Source organism: Tamandua tetradactyla, chromosome 13, assembly GCF_023851605.1.
Source record: "Tamandua tetradactyla isolate mTamTet1 chromosome 13, mTamTet1.pri, whole genome shotgun sequence".
Taxonomy (NCBI): domain Eukaryota; kingdom Metazoa; phylum Chordata; class Mammalia; order Pilosa; family Myrmecophagidae; genus Tamandua; species Tamandua tetradactyla.
The window spans coordinates 33,792,631-33,814,769 of NC_135339.1; the positions used below are offsets into that span (position 1 = coordinate 33,792,631).

General features: G+C 35.4%; 1 protein-coding gene across 4 annotated transcripts in view; it reads right to left on the bottom strand.

The window, feature by feature from the left end:
* The window catches only part of REEP3 (receptor accessory protein 3), a 112,807-nt gene that overhangs the window by 23,888 nt on the left and 66,780 nt on the right, over nucleotides 1–22,139 (bottom strand). For 3 of the 4 annotated variants that reach the window (XM_077125167.1, XM_077125170.1, XM_077125168.1), the window contains one exon: nucleotides 19,724–19,796. In XM_077125167.1, the coding sequence (XP_076981282.1) occupies nucleotides 19,724–19,796 (73 nt within the window). Of the gene's footprint in view, nucleotides 1–19,723; nucleotides 19,797–20,316; nucleotides 20,365–22,139 lie in introns of all 4 variants that reach the window. The other variant, XM_077125169.1, reaches the window with a different exon arrangement.

The window sequence follows — 22,139 nt, forward strand, 5'->3', positions numbered from 1 at the left end:
AAAAAGAAAAAAGAAAGGAGCCATTCACAAACGTTAAACCTGCAAGTATACTTAAAAATACGTGAAGTTGAAAATTTACAGTTCAACAGAAAACATCAAAATCAAGATGCAGTATTAATACCCCCAAATTAGTAGGAAAACAATAATATTAATAGTTTTATGAATGTATATTGCCAATATAAAAGAAATAATTGCTACTAAAATGTTATACAAATGAAAAACTCAATAATTTAATAGGTGACTTCAATAAATTCAGAATCCACCTTTTAAGTTACTAGAAAGAGATTATATGCATTATCTTTATTGATATAAATTTATGTTTATGGATAAGTGGGAACATATTTCTTTCCAGCTGAGAAACAATTGGAAAGATGAATTTTGCTTAGTGTCATACTTTGCTAGTGATGCTATGGCAATTACCATACACTGGTTGGCTTAGAAGGGAATTTATTGTCTCACATGTTGGAGGTTAGGAAGTCTGAAACCAAGCAGGCCATGCTTTCTCTGAAGTCTGTAGAGTTCTGTGGGTGGCTTGCTGGCACTCAATCTCTGTCTCCATCACATGGCAATGTGTCTACTTCTGTCTCTTCCTCTGGCTTCTATTTCTCCTGCTCAGTCATCTGTTTTTGCCTAAATTTCCTCTCCTTATAAGGACTTCTGTCACATGGGATTAAGCCCATCCTGATTCAATTTGGCCTCATCTAAATAGGATGTTTAAAAGTCCTATTTACAAATGAGTTCACACCCATAGGACTGAGGGGTAGGACTTGAACATGTCTTTGTGGGTGACGTGATTCAACCTACGACATTTAGATATCTAGATATCTTAATGAGAACAATTAGTAATAAGAAATCTGTACCCAACTTTTTCTTAAAGTCTGTTTGATCCTAGAGAACTGAATTCCCCAACAAGGTGTAGCTTATACCTATAAACACTAAGATGGGCACATGCACACACACACCCTCCCTCACTTAGAAGACCATCAACTCTTGCCTGGATTATTCCAACAGTATCCTAAACTGATCACTCCACTTCTTTAGCAGTCAGAGTGACCTCTTTAAAACATGTCTAATCATATCATTCCTTTGTTCAAACTTCTTCTGATGACTTCCTAGATGAACCATGGCCCTAGGAATCTGTTACAAGCTATTCCTTGACCTCATCTGCCACTACTCCCCCTTCTCTTGCTTTGCTCCAGCCCCCACCAGCCCTTTTGCCTTTCCTTGTATGCTTTAGTATGCTCCTGCTTCAGGGCCTTTCTGTGTACTGCTTCATTGTCTGAAATGTTCCTCTCCAAGTTATCTATGTGGACAGGTTTCTTGTTTGCTTCAAATGTCTGCTCAAATATTACTTATCAGAGAGGACTTTACTGACCACTCTGTTTTGAAATATCAATATCCTCTTAACACCCTTATCCTGCTTTATTTTTCTGTCTAGTACATATCACATATCATAGCACATTCCAAAGAAAATTTTATCTTTTTTCTCTGCTTTTCCCTACTCACATGCAAACTTTAAGAGGAGCTCACTGCTGAATTTCATATGCCTAGCACGGAAAGTGCTCAATGAATGTGTTGATGAACTGCTGAATGAATATGGGGCTGTATATTTGTTTAATGCGCTCCTTTTTGTAAGGATTGCAAAATGGCTGAAAAGTAGATAGAGTTAAAGACGCATATAAAGTAAATAAAAACTAGCCTTTTAAGGGATCTGGTTTAAAAAAAGGAGGGAAGGAGAAATGAGGCAAAATTAAAGCATGTTTATATCCTCATGGATTTAACATTTTACTGGGGAAATAATGAGATTCAAGTCACGAGAAAGCAAGAAATACTTAATGGAACAAGATCCTGGATGAGATCAACAAGAATAAGACTAGGAACACAGATGAAAAGAAGAATAGGCTCAAAAAAGAAGTGGGGTTGTATCTTCCTCTGAGACAGAGAGAAAAGAAGAAGAGTGAGTTGAGATGGTTCATATTTAAGCACCTTCATTTTCACTTTGTAGTAGCGGGGCAGGTCATCCATCTGTTAAGGCTGGGGGTGGACAGGAAGTAGAGAGGATTTGAGAAGAGCAGTAAAGGTTTAGAAAAGCTATTTCTGAGCATGGGAAAGGGAACAGTATAGGGAAGAGATGGAACAGACCACGTGACCAATGATGCCCTCAGTGGGTGTGATAGTAAGCAGGTTGGATGAAAGGTTGAGGGCAATGAAACGAGTGGTGTGAAGATGACACCTGACTGTCCATCAAAAGCCATAATGACAGAGTTATAGCTGGGGCCATGTGACTTACAACAGAATATTATATATTCTGTGAGAATATTATATAAGCCCAGGCACTGGAGAAGTGGGTGTGTCTTCTCCACACACAGTTCCTCCTTTCCTGCTGCGTGCAAGAGCAGCCTAGAAACTATGTTGATGACTAGTAAAGCCTGAGCCCTTAAATGGCTGTATGAGGAGAACTCCTTGCAAAAAGTAGGTATCTGTCTTGGACTATTATGTGAGAGAGAAGTAAACTCCTTTAATCCTTCAGCCATTGCATTACTGCTACATATTATTACAGAGGCTTAGCCTAACCCAATATGAGAAGTTGCACTAAAATCCCTGCGTGTGGCTGAGAGAGCAAGGCCACAGTAATGCTGGCTGCAGGCTTAGGTAGGTATCAGTCCAGGTACTATTAGCATTACCTGTGGCACAGGTAATTATGGGTGCTGTTCTCACAATGATCCGGAAATGGACAAGAGGACTACCATTTTAAGAAAACTCTGGCTGAGATATTCTCAGAGGACTCTCAAGAATATTTGGGAAGAAAGGATTGAAGTTCACATGCACAAGATTGGGGCAGAGTCAGAGAAATATTATTTAAAATTATTATTGTGATCCCTTGGCAAGTGTGGCTTCTAACTGTATGAACTTTTATGCTATCATTTGCAATGTCAGTGCATATGACTCCAGCTGTCACCTCCTTTTTCTTTTCAATAGGCCAAGAAATCAGGTAAAAAGCTTGTTAGAAATATGCATGAAACTTAAAGCAAATATATTCTGAGTGGGAGGCCAAGGAGGCACAACAAAGAATAAAGTGCACTATGAGAATAATTCTCGAAAAGTAAAAAAGCAAGATGTTACTATCATTTGCATTTTTCCTAATTATTCTATAATAAACTTTTCTTGGAAGTGGTCACAATGAAATAGTAATCACTTTTTTCAATTTTGAAGTGCTACATTTTTCATGACTAGAGAATATGAATACTTTAAATATTTATAAATAAAAGATTCCTCAGATGAAATCTTAAAATCACTTAAATAGCAAACTGAATTTATTTTCCAGAAAATACACTCTTATAAATTAGGTGAGTTCCTTTGAAGATTATGGAGGTATCTGTGATATAAAACCATAGTATCTAAAATTAAAGTTTGGTTTATATTGCACATACATTAGATTATTCAATTAAACAAACTAGCACTTGTTTTGTTATTCCATGAGGCTTTTAAAAAGTCTTAGCATTTCAGAAACCCAGACAGTCACGTGATGGTGTTCTTTACTTTCATTATCTCAAAGGAATAGGAGAATATTTTAAGCCTGAGCGAATATGTAAAATGGACATACCCATAAGCTAAATTTACCATCAAAAGACCATGCTCCATTTAATAGGTATGCATTTACCTACACCTGATGCTGAAAGAAGAGTACTAATTTCATGATCTTTTAACATTTTTCAACAAAATGAGTTTTTATGATTTACATTCTTAGTTAACATTTTATGAAATTGATTTAGATTCAAGGACAAACAAATAAAGCAAAAAAAAGTAAATGGCAACTGAAAATGATCTTCTTGATTTCCATCACAGAAACTGAGGACAATGCAATGGCCTCAAGTATGTAGGTGAATATCATGTTCTGGTGGGAAGCAGATTTATAAGGGTCATGAATAATAGTAGTAATGGCATACTAACAAAAAAGTATTTTTATTAAATAGCAGTAATGGTATACTAATGAAAAAGTTTTTATTAAATAGCATCTTTATCAAATTTATTCTTGCTATGCTATGGCCAGTATGATATTATAATAGTAATGATACCAATAATAATATATGTTAAATGAAATAATAATACTGATTATACTTCCACAATAAAGAGAAAAGTTACTGTGGTATATTAATTTGATAAATATTATTTGATATATTATGAACACTTTGCTTTGGCATGAAATAGTCATAAATTCAGATGTCAAACACTTCTTACCCCCAAGAAGATTTTATGGGAGGGACTAGTAAAAGATACATAAAAGGAAAAGAAAGGGTGATTACCAGCACAATGCTTGTTCCAACAGAGAATAAATGTTGTATTATATATTAATATTATGGTATATTTAATATATAGTTCTCTTATAGAAATAAAAATCTCTTCACTACCCAAGGTAAGACTTCCCTAACTAACCCAACCCCTCCAAAGGCACTGTATTTTCCTATATAGTGTATCTGTGTAATTTTTGTATAACATCTGCTTTTACCATCTGACTATTACAACCAGTAAGTTCTGAAACTGTCTTGTTTATTATCATATTCCCAGCACCTAGCACCCTGTGCCTGGTAAAGCAAGCACAGAAGAAGGCTTCTACTGAACTATTTCTTAAATTTTAAGGTTTGAATTGATAGACGATTCAGATAAGTAACTCTGAACTATGTGAGTCTATTTTGTTAGAGGTGTTTTCAAATTTATTAGAAATTAAAAGATGTTTTTTAATTTCAGATTCTTAGAATCACAGGGCAATTAATGCTGGCCTTTTAAAATAAAGTTTAAAAGTACATATGCCTAAGTGATTTGAATTATAACCACACTAAGTAAAACCAGAACATAAAATGCTAAAGACATGTTTTGCTGGAAAAAAAATCTTTGCAGTGTCTGAAGAGAAATAAACATTGCTGAATTTCAGACCACCCAAGGAGAACTTTTTCTGACCACTGAGTTACTCACTCAAGTCAATTCACCTTAAAACATTCATTCTAACCACATTTCAGAGAAACTAGAAAGATCTGCTAATAAAGATTTCTTTAGAAACAGTATAGAGTTGAAAATATTTCTCCTTCTGTTTCATTAACATTATGCAATAATTTGGTGACTTCATCATGTTTTTTTTTCCAAATAACAACAAAGAAGAACAAAATGTGAGAAATCAAATAGAAAAATTCCCTCTTTTATCTAGCCCAGATGGCTTAGTTATGGGATTTTTCCCAGAGCCTGGCCAAGTTAGAAGCATGTTTGAGAGTTTAAATTCAATCCAAACTGAACCATAGGGGCCAGAGCTGAAAAATATTTTTTCAAAAAAGGGGTATGAGTCAGGGCTAGGTAGGGATGACTTGGATTTCCTCAACTTTGGGGTACTCCCCCCATCCCACACATGACATACTTAAACATCCCATCTCTGTTTAAGTATGTCATAACTTTCTGCAGCAACTTACAGAGGTTTGAAGTTACACTTTCAGATGCTAACCTTGTAAAATGGTTTACCTGCAGTTTCTAGTTATTACTGCCAAAGACTTCACAGAATTCTCTTAATTTTGAAGGAGAAAGCCTCATATTATTCAGATAAATGTCATGTTAAGTAAACTAAAATGGGGCATTTTATAATTAACAAAAATTCTCGAAATAGAAATCGATACCTCTGTCACAAACTTCCTTGGTCTTTCCTAGCGCTCTTGAATTACAGTAGCTCCAAATATCTCATTCCTGACCTCAGGAGAGTTTGAGGAATTTGAGACAATGGAAAAACACACTTTAAAGTGAAAAACACTTTAAAAAAAGTAGATGACAATTAATTAAAAAGGAGAGTTGAATAGAAGCTGCAAAAAGGAGGAACTGCTTCTGGGAACAGAATTTAGGAAGGAATAATTTGAGTCACCCCCAAATTTTCTCCATCCATACTAGCCGAGAAGTTGTATCTCACTTTTTATGTTGTTTAAAGTCCCACTGATTTATTTAGGATAATAAGCATCTGTAAGAGACACAGCTCCCTTTTTAAAGCAAACAGAACTTCTCAGGATTTTAGCCCTGGGAAAGAACATGTCCAGTTAGGGAGGGGCAATATATGGGCTAAATGGCCATCCTATTGTTCATCCTGGCTTCCCTTCTAAATCGTCATCCTGCTTTCTCCTCCTTAGTGTTCTCAAAGTCTTGACCCACTATGTTTCCTATCTGAGGTATTCAAAAGGGCTGGCATCACTTCTTAGGTACCCTGGTCTCCCAGTTCCTCATCTCTTCAGAGTCAATTCCATCTAATTCCATTCCACAAGGGAGCTAGCTTCGCCACTAAAAGCCAAAATATACACCGTCATCCCTATGTGTATTTTAGAGATATGTTTCTTTCTCCAGATGACTGGCAAGATTATGAGTGAAAATTTCCATTCTTTAGGTAAGATACCACCCCCTATATCAAAGGTGTAGTTTTATATTAGAGCGTGACAGCACACTTTAAACATACAATAAGCATTCAAACAATAAGAACCAGCCCTTAAGGGTACATGGGTGGTTCAGTGGTAGAATGCCTGCCTTCCATGCGGGAGACCCAAGTTGGATTCCAGGACCATGCATTAAAAAAAAAAAAGAACCACCCCTTATAATACTAGGACTACATGGTCTTATTTTAAAAAAAAGCAAAGATATACAGAAAAACTTGAGGAAGAATAAATCCCTGTCATAACAGAATGAACTTGTGTTATCAAATTACTCTTCTTCAAATGCGTGTGCAATCAACCTCACAGAGAGAAATTAGGTTCAAATTTAGATGAGTGGAAGAGGGGCATGTGATAGAGCACAGGACACTTGGGATAAGACGGGGCTGGTGAGTACCATAGTGCAGGAGAGCTTGAAGGCCCTGGGAATTTAAAAGAGTAAAAAAGATTGAGAAGGTATAGATGGAGAGATGGATAATTCTAAAGGGCATCTCTGCTAATGTAAAATTTTGTCTACAGCCAAGTGAGAAATTCCAAATTCCAATTTTCTCATCCTTACCCTCCTAATTCTATTATATGGTCAATTTTACTGACGTATTACTTTTTCTATAACCATTCAATCAATTTACATACAAAAACTTCTAAAACAATTTCTTATTTAGTACTTGACTACATAAATTAATTTATTAAAAAGCACAATAAGATGATTATTGACTTTTCAAAATAAAATGAATCAGTAAAATGAAATTTGATAAAATTAATCATTGTATATGGCTGTGGACAAGAATTCCTTGGAGATTAAAATAAATTATGTAGATTCCTAGGCCCCATCATTACAATTTGCAGGCAGCTGGGCATTTAAAATGTAAGCTCCATGAGTGTTTCTGATGTGTAACCAGAGTTGAGAACCAGCACAAAATCCTTGCTACTTAAAATGTGGTCTATGGACCAGCAGCATTGTATCATCTGGGAGTCTGTCAGAAATGCAGAACCGTGAGCCCATCTTAGACTTACTAAATCAGAATCCACATTTTATAAGATCCCCAGAGAATTTATAAGCTTATTAAAGTTTGAGAAGCACTGAAGCAGGAGGCTGCAGTTCTGATTTTGTCAACTAATACAGAAATGTAATAAGAGCCATGGGTTTGGAGAAAAGATGAATTGAGGTTTGTGTGGTAATGTGTTCAGTGTTAAGCATTTAAAATGTGCCCTAATTTTCCTAAACTGCTGAGGCACATCATCATTAAAAAAACCAAAACCAAACCAAACCAAAACAAATATATACATAACTACAAAAAAAAAAAAAAAAAGGAGTGGGACCTTTAAGCTACCTCTTAGAGGTAGGTACTCATTGTTCATGTTTTCAAATGAGCAGATAAAAGCTTTTAACAAACTATCCAGGGAAGGGTAGCCCAACTCTTCTACCCCTAAGTTCCAAGAGGAATGTCATCCAAAGAGTTCAGACCTATTTTGATATTTACCACTTGATGGAGATTCCTTCCCTTTCCAAGGAGAAAATGCCTTTAGATTCTCCTCCCTACAAGTAAATCTGCCTCTTTCCGAGAAAAGGTAAGAAGCTTTAATAGTAGGCTGAAATTATATTCAAATATAATGTCAATGGCTAAAACTTCCTCAGTTTATTCTAATAACTTATTTTGACAATCCTGTTAACAGGATTTTCGTAACATAATAAAACAAATGTTAGATCTTAATTTGAAAGCTATCTGTTGGAAATCTTTGGAGGTTGCTATAACTTTTTTTAAAATTTTTATCAGGAAAACCAATCAACATACAACACGAACATTCTTAACGTATGAACATTCCATACTTGGTGTGTAATCAGTGGCTCACAATATTATCACATACTTGTATATTCATCACCATGATCATTTCTCAGAACATTCACATCACCCCAGAAAAAGAAATAAAAAAGAAAAAACATCATACATACCATACCCTTTACCCTCCTTCTCATTGACCATTAATATTCTCCTCTACCCAATTTATTTTAACATTTGTCCCCCCTATTATTTATTTATTTTTAATTTATATTTTACTCATCTGTCTGTACCGTAGATAAAGGGAGCATCAGAACAAGGTTTTCACAATCACACAGTCACTTTGCAAAAAGATTTGGTGACAGAGATGTATTTGGTAGCTTGGAACAAAAGGGGCTAAAGACAGAAACAATGGCTGTAAGTCTGCTTTCCTAGTAAGTAGGACCCCAGATGCCCTCGCCACTCCAGCAGCCTGGCAATGTCCCTCTTTCCCCAGCACAACCCACAGCTTTATTCTCTCAAAAGGGTGAATTGATAATCCCTAGATCTGCAACACGCACACAGCAGAGAGTGGGGCTAATCAGGAATAAATAAAACTTTACAAATTCAATGTTGAGAGCCCCCAGCCTTAGTCTCTCAGTAGAATGTTGGTAATCAAGTATCATTAGTCAGAGTCTTCTCTGAAAGATCTAACTAGCACAAGAGATTAAAAAAAAAAAATCAAAGAAAAGAGAAACTTTGTAGAAAGAAGAAAACATCCGGAAAAAAAAAATCATTAATATCCTCAGACATAAGACATTTTAAGCATAAAACAAAAATAGGATGCTATAGAAAAAAGACGACTAGGAGAACAAAAGATGCTCTTGGAAATTAAACATGAGTGTAGAAATTAAAAGCTCAATTGAAGGGTTAAAGGACTGAGGAACTCTACCAGAAGGAAGAGCAAAAAGACAAAGACATAAGAAATAGAAGGAGGCAAAAGAGCAGAAAATTACACAGCTAGTCTAAGTAGCCTTATAGCTGAATAAAAGGAACCCTGAATAGAATGGAGAAAATGGTGTAGAGAAAAGCATTAAAAAAATAATTTTTAAAAATTTCCCAGAGCTAAAGGACAAAGGGTCCCCAGAATAAAAGAAACTGCTGAGGGTTAAATAAAATTGCTGATTCACACAGAAGCACATCATCATGAAATTTTTAAAATTATGGGGATACAGAAAAGATTCCACAAGCTTCCTGAATGGGGAAAAACAGGTAAGAATTAGAATGGCTTCAAGACATCTCATCAGCAACACTGGAAACTGAAAGACAATGGAAAAAAACTTCAAAATTCTGATGGAAAATGATCTGCAACCTAGAATCTCAAAAATTTTACCTCTCATACAGCCTTCTCAGGAAGTATAAATTTCATTAAAATTAGAATTAGGTAGTGAAGGGAAACTCCCTGGGATGATAAAGGATGTTCTCAAAATGAGAGCTGTACATCTGGCCTAGAGAAGAGCCAGTCCAGAATATCCGAAATATGAATGCAGTGAGAAAAAACTGATACAACTGGGACAGAGCTTGGGTTTGAATTTGCAATAACAAGTGGGAAAAAAAAAAAAGGACCAACAAGATAATAACACCAATAAAAAACAAACTATTGTGCAGAAAAGGAATAGTAATGTCAGTAATTGTAGGATACTATAGAGATCAGCTGCAAATAGTGTTTACTTAACAAAACTACATATATATATATTTATATAAAACACTTACTGTGTGTCAGGTACTGGTTTAAATGCTTTATGTTCATTAACCTAAATAATTGTCATAACCACCTGAGAAAGTAAGCACCACTACTACGTTCATTTTACAGTTAAGGAAACCAAGGCATGGAAAAGTCAAATAACTTGCTCAAAGATACAGCAAGTAATGTGTTGTACTAGGAAGATAACTCAGGCAGCCTGGTTCCGGATGCTCTGCTCTTAATCTCTATATTCTGCTGCTTATTTCTTAGTTTGAATAATGTAAATATTGAATAGTGGTCCAATTTAAAGTCAGTGGGAGGGTACAGGGACAAGGAAATATGCATGCACAGAGTGGCAATGGATAACTACGAAATCATTTTTCACTAGTCAACTGATGATACCCAACTGAAAAATTAAGAAATATAAGCATGTAATTTAAACCACGGAAGAAAAAATTAAAAGATTCAGATAAAAGAGTTTAGTTAAAAAATTAAAAATATATACTTTTATTAAGAAATCTTCACACACATACAGTCCATACATGGTGTACACCCAGCTCACAATATCATCACATAGTTGTGTTTTCATGACCATGATCATTTTTAGAACATCTGCATCATGCCAGAAAATGAAGTAAAAAGAAAAAACTCATACATCCCATACCCCTTACGCCTCCCTCTCATTGACCACTAATATTTCAATACACCCAATTTATTTCACCTCTTATCTCCCCTATTATTTATTTATTTTTCATCCATATTTTTTTACTCAACTGTCTATACTCTGGATAAAAGGAGCACCAGACAGAAGGTTTTCACAGTCACACTGCAAAAGTTATATAGTTAAACAGTCTTCTTCAAGAATCATGGCTACTGGAACACAGCTCTGTAGTATGAACTACTTCCCTCCAGCCACTCCAATATAACATAAACTAAAAATGGATATCTATATAACGCATAAGAATAACCTCCAGGATCACCTCTCGACTCTATTGGAAATCTCTCAGCCACTGAAACTTTACTTTGTCTCATTTCTTTCTTCCCCCTTTTGGTCAAGGTTTCCTCAATCCTATGATGCTGGGTCCCCGGTTCATCCTGGTAGTTCTGTCCCATGCTGCCAGTGACACTTTTTTTCTTATATACTAGATTTACTTATTAATATTTCCACATTTGCTTTATCATTCTCTCTCTATACATACATACATACATATACATACATATACACATTTTTTCCTCGGAACCATTTGAGTAGGTTTCAGGCATCCATGCCCTTTGCCCCTAATTATTTCGGCATCTGGTTCCCAAGAACAAGGACAGTCTCTAACATAACCTAGTCCAATATTCAAAATCAGGGTATATAACACTGATACAAAATTATTATCTAATATACAATGAGATTTTGCTAATCATATCAATATTGCCCTTTATGACAATCTTCCCAGGATCCAATCCAGGATCACATACTGCATTTAGTTGTTGTGCCTTTTTACTCTAACCTGCAAGGGTTCCTTTTTTATGCCTTTCATGATATATTTCTGAAAGAGTACAGGACAGTTTTTATATAACAAGTTTCATCATGATTAATTTTTTTAAAACTTTTTTGTGAAAAATAACATATATATATATATATATATATGAAAAAACAATACATTTCAAAGCACATTGCAACAATTAGTTGTAGAACAGACTTCAGAGTTTGGTATGGGTTACAATTCCACAAATTTAAGTTTTTACTTTTAGCTGCTCTAAGATACAGGAGACTAAAGGAAGTATCAATATAATGATTCAGGAATTATGCTCATATTCGTTTGTTAAACCCTACCTTCTCTGTATAACTCATTGTCACCTTTGATCTTTCTCCCACTCTTCAGGTGTATTTGGGCTATGCCATTCTAACTTTTTGATAATATGGGGTAGGGGAATGGAACTAGCTGATGTTCTGGAGAGGCTGGCCTCTTTGCATTTCAGGACTTATTTGGTCCAGGGACCTATCTGGAGGTTGTAGGTTTCTGGAAATTATCCTACTTCATGGAACCTTTGTAGAATCTTTTTTCTTTTGGGGGATGGTGGTGGTGGTGCTGGTGGCGGTGGTGCATGGTCTGGAAATCAAACCCAGGTCTCCTGCACAGAAGGTGAACATTCTACCACTGAACTACCCATGCACCCCCTATGGCAGAATCTTATATAACACCCTAGGCATTCTTTAGGATTGGCGGGAACAGTTTTGGTTGGTATTTGGTAAGTTATGCTAGGTAGCAATGTCTAATGAAGCTTGTATAAGCGTGACCTCCAGAGTAGTCTCTTTTTTTTTTTTATTAATTAAAAAAATTAACAAGCAAAACATTTAGAAATCATTACATTCTACATATATAATCAGTAATTCTTAATATCATCACATAGTTGCCTATTCATCATTTCTTAGTACATTTGCATTGATTTAGAAAAAGAAATAAAAAGACAATGGAAAAAGAAATAAAATGATAATAGAGAGAAAAAAAAAAACTATACGTACCATACCCCTTACCCCTTGCTTTCATTTACCACTATTTCAAACTGAATTTAACATTTGTTCCCCCTATTATTTATTTTTATTCCATATGTTCTATTCTTCTGTGGATATAGTAGCTAAAAGGAGCATCAGACATAAGGTTTTCACATTCACAGAGTCTCATTGTGAAAGCTATATCATTGTTCAATCATCATCAAGAAACATGGCTACTGGAACACAGCACTACATTTTCAGGCAATTCCCTCCAGCCTCTCCACTACATCTTGAACAACAAGGTGATATCTACTTAATGCGTAAGAATAACCTCCAGGATAACCTCTCGACTCTGTTTGGAATCTCTCAGCCATTGACACTTTGCCTCATTTTACTCCTTCCCCTTTTGGTTGAGAAGGTTCTCTCAGTCTCGTGATGTTAATTCTCAGCTCATTCTAGGGTTTTTCTCAGTCCTTTGATGCTGAGTCTCAGCTCATTCCAGGATCTTTGTCCCACGTTGTCAGGAAGGTCCACACCCCTGGAAGTCATGTCCCACGCAGAGAGGGGGAGGGTGGTGAGACTGCTCATTATATTGGCTGGAGAGAGAGGCCACATCTGAGCAACAAAAGAGGCTCTCTTGGGGGTGACTCTTAGGCCTAAATTTTAAGTAGACTTGACCTATCTTTTGTGGGGTTAAGTTTCATGTGAACAAACCCCAAGACTGGGGGCTCAGCCTATAGCTTTGGTTGTCCCCACTGCTTGTGAGAATATCAGGAATTCTTCAGATGGGGAAGTTGAGTATTTACACCTTTCTCCCCAGTCCCCAAAGGAGATTTTGCAAATACTTTTTTATTCACTGCCCAAATTACCCTGGTATATATATCAGGGCATCACACTAACAAGATCTCCCACCCTATTCAAGATTTCATGCACTTATGGTGTTCAACTAAACTGACCATACAAGTTAAATTAGGTAATGTGCTACCCCATATATAAATTTTGTACCGAAGAAACATCTCTCCCTTTGGTTTCACACAGAAGTTGAAGTTTTAAAATTTGGAATAGATCATCCTTTACCCTGTATTCTGATTTACCTTAGTCCTACCCAGATCAGCTTCATTCATGACTCTAGTTGAAGTCTGATCCCTTTTTCAACTTAGATAAAAGAGTTTAAACTAGCTGTCTTTATATAGAGTAAGAAATAGGTGTGAGAAACTGCTGACTTTTATGATATGCCTTTGAAAACCTAAGTTATAAGCATAGTTTTCATAAAAATAAAAACTAAATCAGAAGTGGATCAGAATAGAAAATAAACAGACAACCACATTAAATTCACAACATTAAATTTCAATAAAAATCTCTTTAATCAGTTGGTTAATCTTTCCATTTTCCAAATTATTAACAACCTTGAGCCAAATGAATACTTTTAATCCAAAATTTCAGGATTAGAACATATGACTTAATAGAGAAAAGTTCTCCAGTATGTTTGTTTTCCCCCCCTTCTATCTCTACCCTAAAACTAAGCAGACAACTTTGCATTTAGTAATCAGGAAGAATTGTAGAACTGGCATGTGGTACATATTTGTTCATTTTTATATCACTCAGATATTCAGCCTAAAATTAGGTCACTTTCAAAAACAAAGTCAACAACCAAGGTTTTAGAGTGCTGTTTCTAGGTCTTCTAAAAAGGAATCTCTGAGTTTTCCCTGTTCTTTGTTCTTGCTCACAGTAAATCTCAGAACTGAAGGCCTGATTTTGAATCTTAAGTCCTGGTAGCCAATCTTTTCACTTCTGCTTTCTCCAACATTCTCAGAATAATAGCACCAGCTTCCTAGAAAACCTACAGCAACTGCACATGACTAGGATACACATTCTATCTTCAAGTAATGAGACGGTATGAACCTGAAACTATTTGCAAAACCACAGTAATTCTTCAGTAAGTCTACATTTCAATGACTGAAACCTGAAAGACTTTGAGTAGGCTCTATCAGCCACACCATTCAGGAAATTACATACTAGAAAAGTTCTGTTTTAAAAATAGGTAAAGGAAGAAAGAAAAGTTGCCAAAATATACAGCACTTTCCATCCGTTTTGATTTGAACACAGCATCTGTTTTATCAGGTGCAATCTACTATTTGCAGGCTTATGGTGAATGTAGTTAGGATGGAAATAAGTAATCAAATGAAAATGTTTGCTTTGTGAAAACAATTTTGAAGTAGATATCAATGGAATTTAGGTCATAACCAAATGCCAGCAAGAAAATGAGCTTTGGAATAAATGTTCAGATTGGACTCCATACCGCCTAATGTAGCAGAATCAAAGCTAGAAACCAGACTAATGCATTTAAAAAATGTACATGGTCTTCTAAACCTAATTTAATATTTGATACATATTTTAGGTGTATATCATATCTGTTCCTTTTCTTATTCATTCATTCATTAAAAAATATTGAGTATGGGGCGGGCCATGGTGGCTCAGCAGGTACAGTTATCGCCTGCCAAGCTGGAGACCTGGGTTCGATTCCTGGTGCCTGCCCACGTGAAAAAAAAAAATTGAGTATGGAAATAAAGCAATTAATAAAGAAAGACAATCACTCCCTTATGGAGTTTATGAACTATTAAAATAATATTTAGATTGTTTGTCAAAGTAAATTAAATCTGGAAATACTTAAAGGATGGCCAAGACTTTATAGGACTTTAAAAAACTTCTAATTTTTTCTTTAACCTATTTGTTCACAGTTGAAGGTACATATAGGTCCTGCCCTACTTCTGGGTAAGCTGCCTGATTGCGTCTCTGAAAACGTCCATGTGCCTGTGGCCTCTTTGGAATTAATCAGAAGTACATTTAGTGGCTGGTTTTGAAAGGTATTTGAACTTTTTCATAAATCTAAGATCCTCCCCCACTTTCCTACAGCTAGCCTGGTGGATTAGAAAGAATAAAATATTGGAAACAGAAGATCTCCAATGTGGTACTAATCCTGCCTTTCAATACATGTGGCCCTGGGCCTTAATTTACATCTTTGAATATGTAATATTGGGCCATGTTCACTGCCTACTTAAAGAGACACTGTAAATCAGAGACATCACTGTGGTAGGTAGAATAATACCCTCCCCTGCCACTGCCCCCCCCAAATTCATGCCCTGATCCCTGGAACCTGTGAATTTGTTAGGTTACACAGAAAAAGGGAAATAAGATTGCAAATGAAATCAAGGTTGCTAATTAGGTGACCCTGTTGGAAAAATTATTCTAGATTATCTGGGTGTACTCAATATAATCACAAGGTTTTTTTTTTTTATTAATAGAACCAATCAACATACAATATGAACATTCTTTTTTTTTAATCACATAGTTGTATATTCATCATCATGTACATTTCTTAGAACATGTGCATCAACCAGGAAAAGAAAACATAAAAATATTCATATATACCATACCCCTTGCCCCTCCCTTTCATTGATCACTAGCATTTCAATCTACTAAATTTATTTTAACATTTGTTCCCCCTATTGTTTATTTTTAATCCATATATTTTACTCATCTGTCTATAAGGTAGACAAAAGGAACATCAGACACAAGGTTTTCACACTCACACAGTCACATTGCAAAAGCTATATCATTATACAATCATCTTCAAGAAACATGGCTACTGGAACACAGCTCTATATTTTCAGGCAGTTCCCTCCAGCCTCTCTGTTACACCTTAACTAAAAAGGTGATATCTATTTAATGCGTAAGAATAACCTCCAGGATAACCTCTCGACTCTGCTGGGAATCTCTCAGCCATTGATGCTTTATTTTTTCTCATTTTGCTCTTCCCACTTTCAGTCGAGAAGGTTTTCTCAATCCCTTGGTGCTGAGTCCCAGCTCATTCTAGGATTTCTGTTCCACATTGCCAGGAAGGTCCACACCCCTGGGAGTCATGTCCCACATAGAGAGGGGGAGGGCAGTGAGTGTGCCTGTCATGTTGGCTGAGAGAGAGAGGCCACATCTGAGCAACAGAAGAGGTTCTCTTGGGGGTGACTGTAAGGTCTAATTTTAAGCAGGCTTATCTATTCTTTGTGGGGTTAAATTTCATATGAACAAACCCCAAGACTGGGGGCCCAGCCTATTGTTTTGGTTGTCCCCACTGCTTGTGAGAATATCGAGAATTCTCTACTTAGGGAAGCTGAATTTTCCCTCTTTCTCCAAGGGGACTTAGCACAAGGATTTTTATAAGTGAAAGATCATAAAATCTATAAAATCTATAAACTGATGCAGAGAGATGGCAGTGTAAGAGGGACTCAGTCTGATGTTGATTTTGCTTTGAAGATGGAAGAATGGGGCCAAGCGAAGGAATGTGGACAGTCTCTAGCAACTGGAAAAGATAAGGAAACACATTCTTAACAAGAGCCTCTAGAAGGAACACAGTCCTGTAGATCTATTCTAGACTTCTGACTTTCAGAATCCTAAGAGAATAAATCTGTATTAAGTCATTAAGTGTTGGTAATCTGTTACAGCAGCCACAGGAAACTCTTACTATTACATACAAAAGTATTTTGAAATTGGTAGGAAATTACGTAACTGTAAGGTGGTGGTCTTATTATTACAAGTTTCCCTCCCAGTTTAATCTCTCTAGCAGCCTTGATGTCAGACAACTTGGTTTTACAAGGAGTTTTTCAGAGGTATGTCATATTTCCTTGTCAAAAGCAGATGATGGGCGGGCCATGGTGGCTCAGCAGGCAGAATTCTCGCCTGCCACACGGGAGACCTGGGTTCGATTTCCAGTGCCTGCCCATGTAAATAATAAAAAAAAAAAAGCAGATGACTTGTCCTTCCTATCTCAGTGTCTGTTTTTATTTTGGGCTCTCATTTTTTTGGTGTGTGTGTGAAATAGAGTTGATTACAACTAATTATGAAAGCAGCTCTGCTTTGATACTTCTCTAGTTTCTATTCAATTATTCAATTTTCTGGTCTTTCCAAAGGGAAGGTTAAGGAAACTTTTATCATGATCACAGTACCACAGTAATGTTACGTACAGAGAATACTTAATTTCTTTGTTAATGAGTTAGTCTCTAAAAACAGTTGGCCAAAGAAATATACTATTATAAAGATACACATTTGTCTTCCATCTATCTCAACCTATATCAACTTTTAGATTTTTCACATCAATTTGAGTAAGAATGTTAATGGATTCTCTTCCATGGGTTAAATTAACTTTAATTTATGAAGCAGAATTTTCAGGGCTAGTACATTCTTATTAATCCTCAAGTCACAAATAATCCATTAATGAAAATGTGCGTGTTCTATTAAGGGAATAAAACACAAAAAACTACCTTTTAAGTTTTTTAAAATCTTACATTAACAAAGTCAAAATGATACATAGTGATGAACAGATTAACTTTTTTTTAATGTTTTTTAGGCCAATCCCTAAATAACATCATCTTTAACATTCACTTATACATCATATCTTTTTATTATAATTTGCTTAAAACATTTATATTTCTTTTATTTTAAAATAAAAAATATATATTTTTTCCTTTGTAGTGCTCCTTTATTCCCCCATGCTCAGCCCTTTCAATGTCTAATTGGGAGATGCAAAGGAAGATTCTTTATGTCATTCAAAGTTACCTTAAAAAAAGAAAATAATATAATTTGTCATAGTTTTCTTATTTGGCTTGCTGCTCAACCATATTTAAGGATATTATTTGTTTTCAACTATTTCACCTGAATGTATACTGGATTTCATATGCTACTTTATGAAATATGGATTTCTAATTTTTTGACACATTTTTGGCCACATCATTTTAAAATAAAATACTCTTTTACCTTTTATTTTTATTATAGGAAACATTATTCTATGCCAACTGATCATATCCTCATATTAGAGTTTCTCATCTAAACTTCATTTTCAAATTGTATATTACTTTCTCTTTTTACAAAAGCAAGCATTTTTGGGAAGGGAGGTGGGAGGATACCTTAAGCCTAAATATATCCACAAAAATATACAGTCACAGTGGTTATTGCACATCTTAGTTCTCTGGAAAATTTTATAAGGTAAGATGGATCCAAAGGTCAGACATACGACCTTGTACAGGTAACTAGTTTCAGAAAAAAAAAGAAGATTTAACAACAGTACTAAAACATTCCAGACAGGGAGGAGAGAAGGTTCACATTTATTAGGTGCTAGCCAGTATTGTACTTCTACTCACATTGTCACATTTTTTGACAATTAAGACTAACTCTAAAAAAAAAATCCCTCCTCACAGGTTCAAGGTATTTAATAAAGTTTACCTCTTCAGTTTCTATTCTCAGCACCTAATATTCCTTTGAAATTACCAGACAGACACGGCAGTGGCCAACAGTAAGTTTCAGATCTCTTAGAGTTTAGACATTTAGGTTCTCTGACTATTCTGTATTACAGCGACACTTATTCAGAGCTGTTGCCTTTCCACACTTGGGGAACTTTAAATGTACCAGTGAAAAACCTTTTCTTGCCTTCAAGGGGAAGAAAGAAAATCACCTCTGAAAACCCAGCAGATCTAGTCAGAAGGTCTAGATATGCCCCATTTCTTCAGGCTCGGTTTTTGCAGTGGAGCAAGAGATCAAAACCTAACCTGAGTTATAGGAAATAAGACTGCGATGGCTATCCAGTAACCATTTACTACTAACCAGTATGGATAAAACTGGGACTGAAGAGAACATATAGAAATGAGAAAACATAAAAATAATAAAGGAAAGGAAAGGGAAACGGGGAGAGGAAACCAATACAAGAAACACTGAAGACTAAAAAGGAAACAATTACAAACATAGTCTGATTCACGAAGGAAAAACTGCAGTTTTCAGTAGTGACAGGGTATCTGCACATTTGAATCAATCAGAAAGTGATGAAAACCCTCTGAAACAAGAAAAAGTGTTTAGGGCTAGAGAGATATATTCTCAGTATGCCCATAAATTTATAAAGCTAGAAAAAAGTAAAAAGGAAAAAAGAAAAGAAAAAAAGCAATCAATTAAACAAAGATCTGCCAATCCCTTATTATACTGGAACTTCCAGACTAAATTAAGAGCCTCCCAATCACTCGTCTAGGAACCATATGCTTATTTAAATGTCAATGACAGTGAACTATTTTTGAAACTTCACTTTGGAGTTTCTTCAGAGTTAGTTTTTGAAAAAAGACTAATTTTCATTACTTCAAATTTATACCATATTTTAACCCAAAATATTACTCCAGTGTTTTTAAAAGAATGATGGTTTTTCTAGTCTTGTACATCATTCTTCAGACAACCAAATTTTAAGCACTGATAAAACTGTACTTACATATTCCTTCACGTTTTTTGTTTTCACAGCTTTGTATGAATAATACGCAGGATAAAGCATTCCAAACACCAATCTAAAAAGTAAAGGACATGAAAAGGCTTATATATAACAATACTTTTAACAGCTCATAAAAATTTCACCTAATAGAAAAGTAAAAACTACATGGAAAATTAATTACTGCAAATTTGCGTTACTGCAAATTTGCGTAACTGCAAATCAGTGCATAAACTAGATCCAATCAGAAAAGCAAATAATTTTCTTTTTCACAACAGGATGCTTTCAATATTTTAGAAGGCAATTTTCTGTAAATAAAATGTGTACGTTTTTTTTTTTTTAAATACTGACACTTAAATAATTTTTTCTCCCAATCACAAAAAAATATTCCATGGGTCCTCGAAGAAAATTCAGAATATGTTGAAAATCACCAAAAATAAAACTGGCCCCAACTTTCCAGTCAGAGATAAGCATAGGTAACATCATTATTGTACACACATCCCACTTTTCTTTCATGTGCACAGTATACCTAAAAGATAAAAATAAAACACACACATGCAAACACTTAAATTTGTGGTAATAAAGAAATGGCTCCTTACCGCCATTAGTCTGGGAAACACTGGCTTCTATAAGTAATGCATATTAGGCTGTGAAATAATACAGAAATGGCATAACATGGAATACGTGTTTTGCAACTGGCATTTTCACATACTATATTTTCAGTGTCAAGAAGTATTATTTTACAATATTATTCATAATGCCTGTATTGCTTTCCACATTCATATACAGCAAGTTTATTTAAACCATTCCCTATTTAAAGGCTTATAATTAATTACTGAACTTTTGCTAATATTCCTCAGAATATTTTTGGATACATTGATGTTCACTTCCTGGCTGTGATATTGCTGTTTTAAACAGAGTACATAGTTTTTTACCTACTACCAAATACCTTCACAGAAGTTATTCCAATTTACATTCCTTATCTTGTCAATAATGCGTATCATCAGCAAAATAGTTTTAACAGCTGGATAGGAGAAAAATAGTACCTCAACCTGTTTTAACTTCCATTCTGAATAAGCATAAATTAGATTTGTTTCAACTGTTTACTGGCTTTTTATGAATGAGATATAGTTATACCATGGGTGAATAAGTTATGTGTGTATATGACACCTGTTGGGCTTCTTAAAATTAACTTTTAAAATTTAGAATCGCTTTTTTTTTGCATGGATAGTTTAGAGAGTCCTTACAGAGCTCAGATCCAGTTTCCCCATTAGTAACATCTTACATTAGTATGGTGTATTTGTCATAAATAATGAAGCGATATTGATGCACTATTACTAATTGAGTCCATACTTTAAGATTTAGGAGGGTATTGGTCAGGTATATTTTAGAATGTCCCTCAATTGGGATTTGTCTGATGTGTTCTCATGGATAACCGGGGGCTCTGTGCTTTTGGAGGAAGACCATAGAGGTGAAATGTCATTCTCATCAAATCTTAACAAGAGAACATACTATCGGGGCTCTGAATAGCTAAAACAACTTTGAAAAAGAAGAACAAAGTTGGCGGGCCTGTACTCCCCAAAATCAAATTGTACTACAAAGCTACAGTAATCAAAACAATGTGGAATGGCATAAAGACAAATAGATCAGTGGAACAGAATTGCAAGTCTAGAAATAAATCCACATATCTATAGCTAGCTAATTTTTACAAGGGTGCTAAGTACAATTAATGGGGAAAGAACAGTCTCTTTAAATTCTTGATATTCTCACAAGTAGTCAGTGGGTACAACCAAAGCAATAAGCTGAGCCCCCAATCTTGGGGTCTGTTCATATGGAATTTAACCCCGCAAAGGATAGGCTAAGCCTACTTAAAATTAGGCCTAACAGTCAAGAAACTCTTCTGTTGCTCAGATATGGCCTCTCTCTTTCTCAGCCAACATGACAAGCAAACTCACTGCCTTCCCCCTCTCTGTGTGGGACATGACTCCCAGGGGTGTGGACCTTCCTGGCAATATGGAACAGAAATCCTAGAATGAGCTGGGACTCAGCACCAAAGGATTGAGAAAACCTTCTCGACTGAAAGTGGGAAGAGCAAAATGAGAGAAAATAAAGCGTCAATGGCTGAGAGATTCCCAGCAGAGTCGAGAGGTTATCCTGGAGGTTATTCTTACGCATTAAATAGATATCACCTTTTTAGTTAAGGTGTAACAGAGAGGCTGGAGGGAACTGCCTGAAAATGTAGAACTGTGTTCCAGTAGCCATGTTTCTTGAAGATGATTGTATAATGATACAGCTTTTGCAACGTGACTGTGTGATTGTGAAAACCTTGTGTCTGATGCTTCTTCTGTCTACCTTATAGACAGATGAGTAAAACATATGGATTAAAAATAAATAAATAATAGGGGAACAAATGTCAAAATAA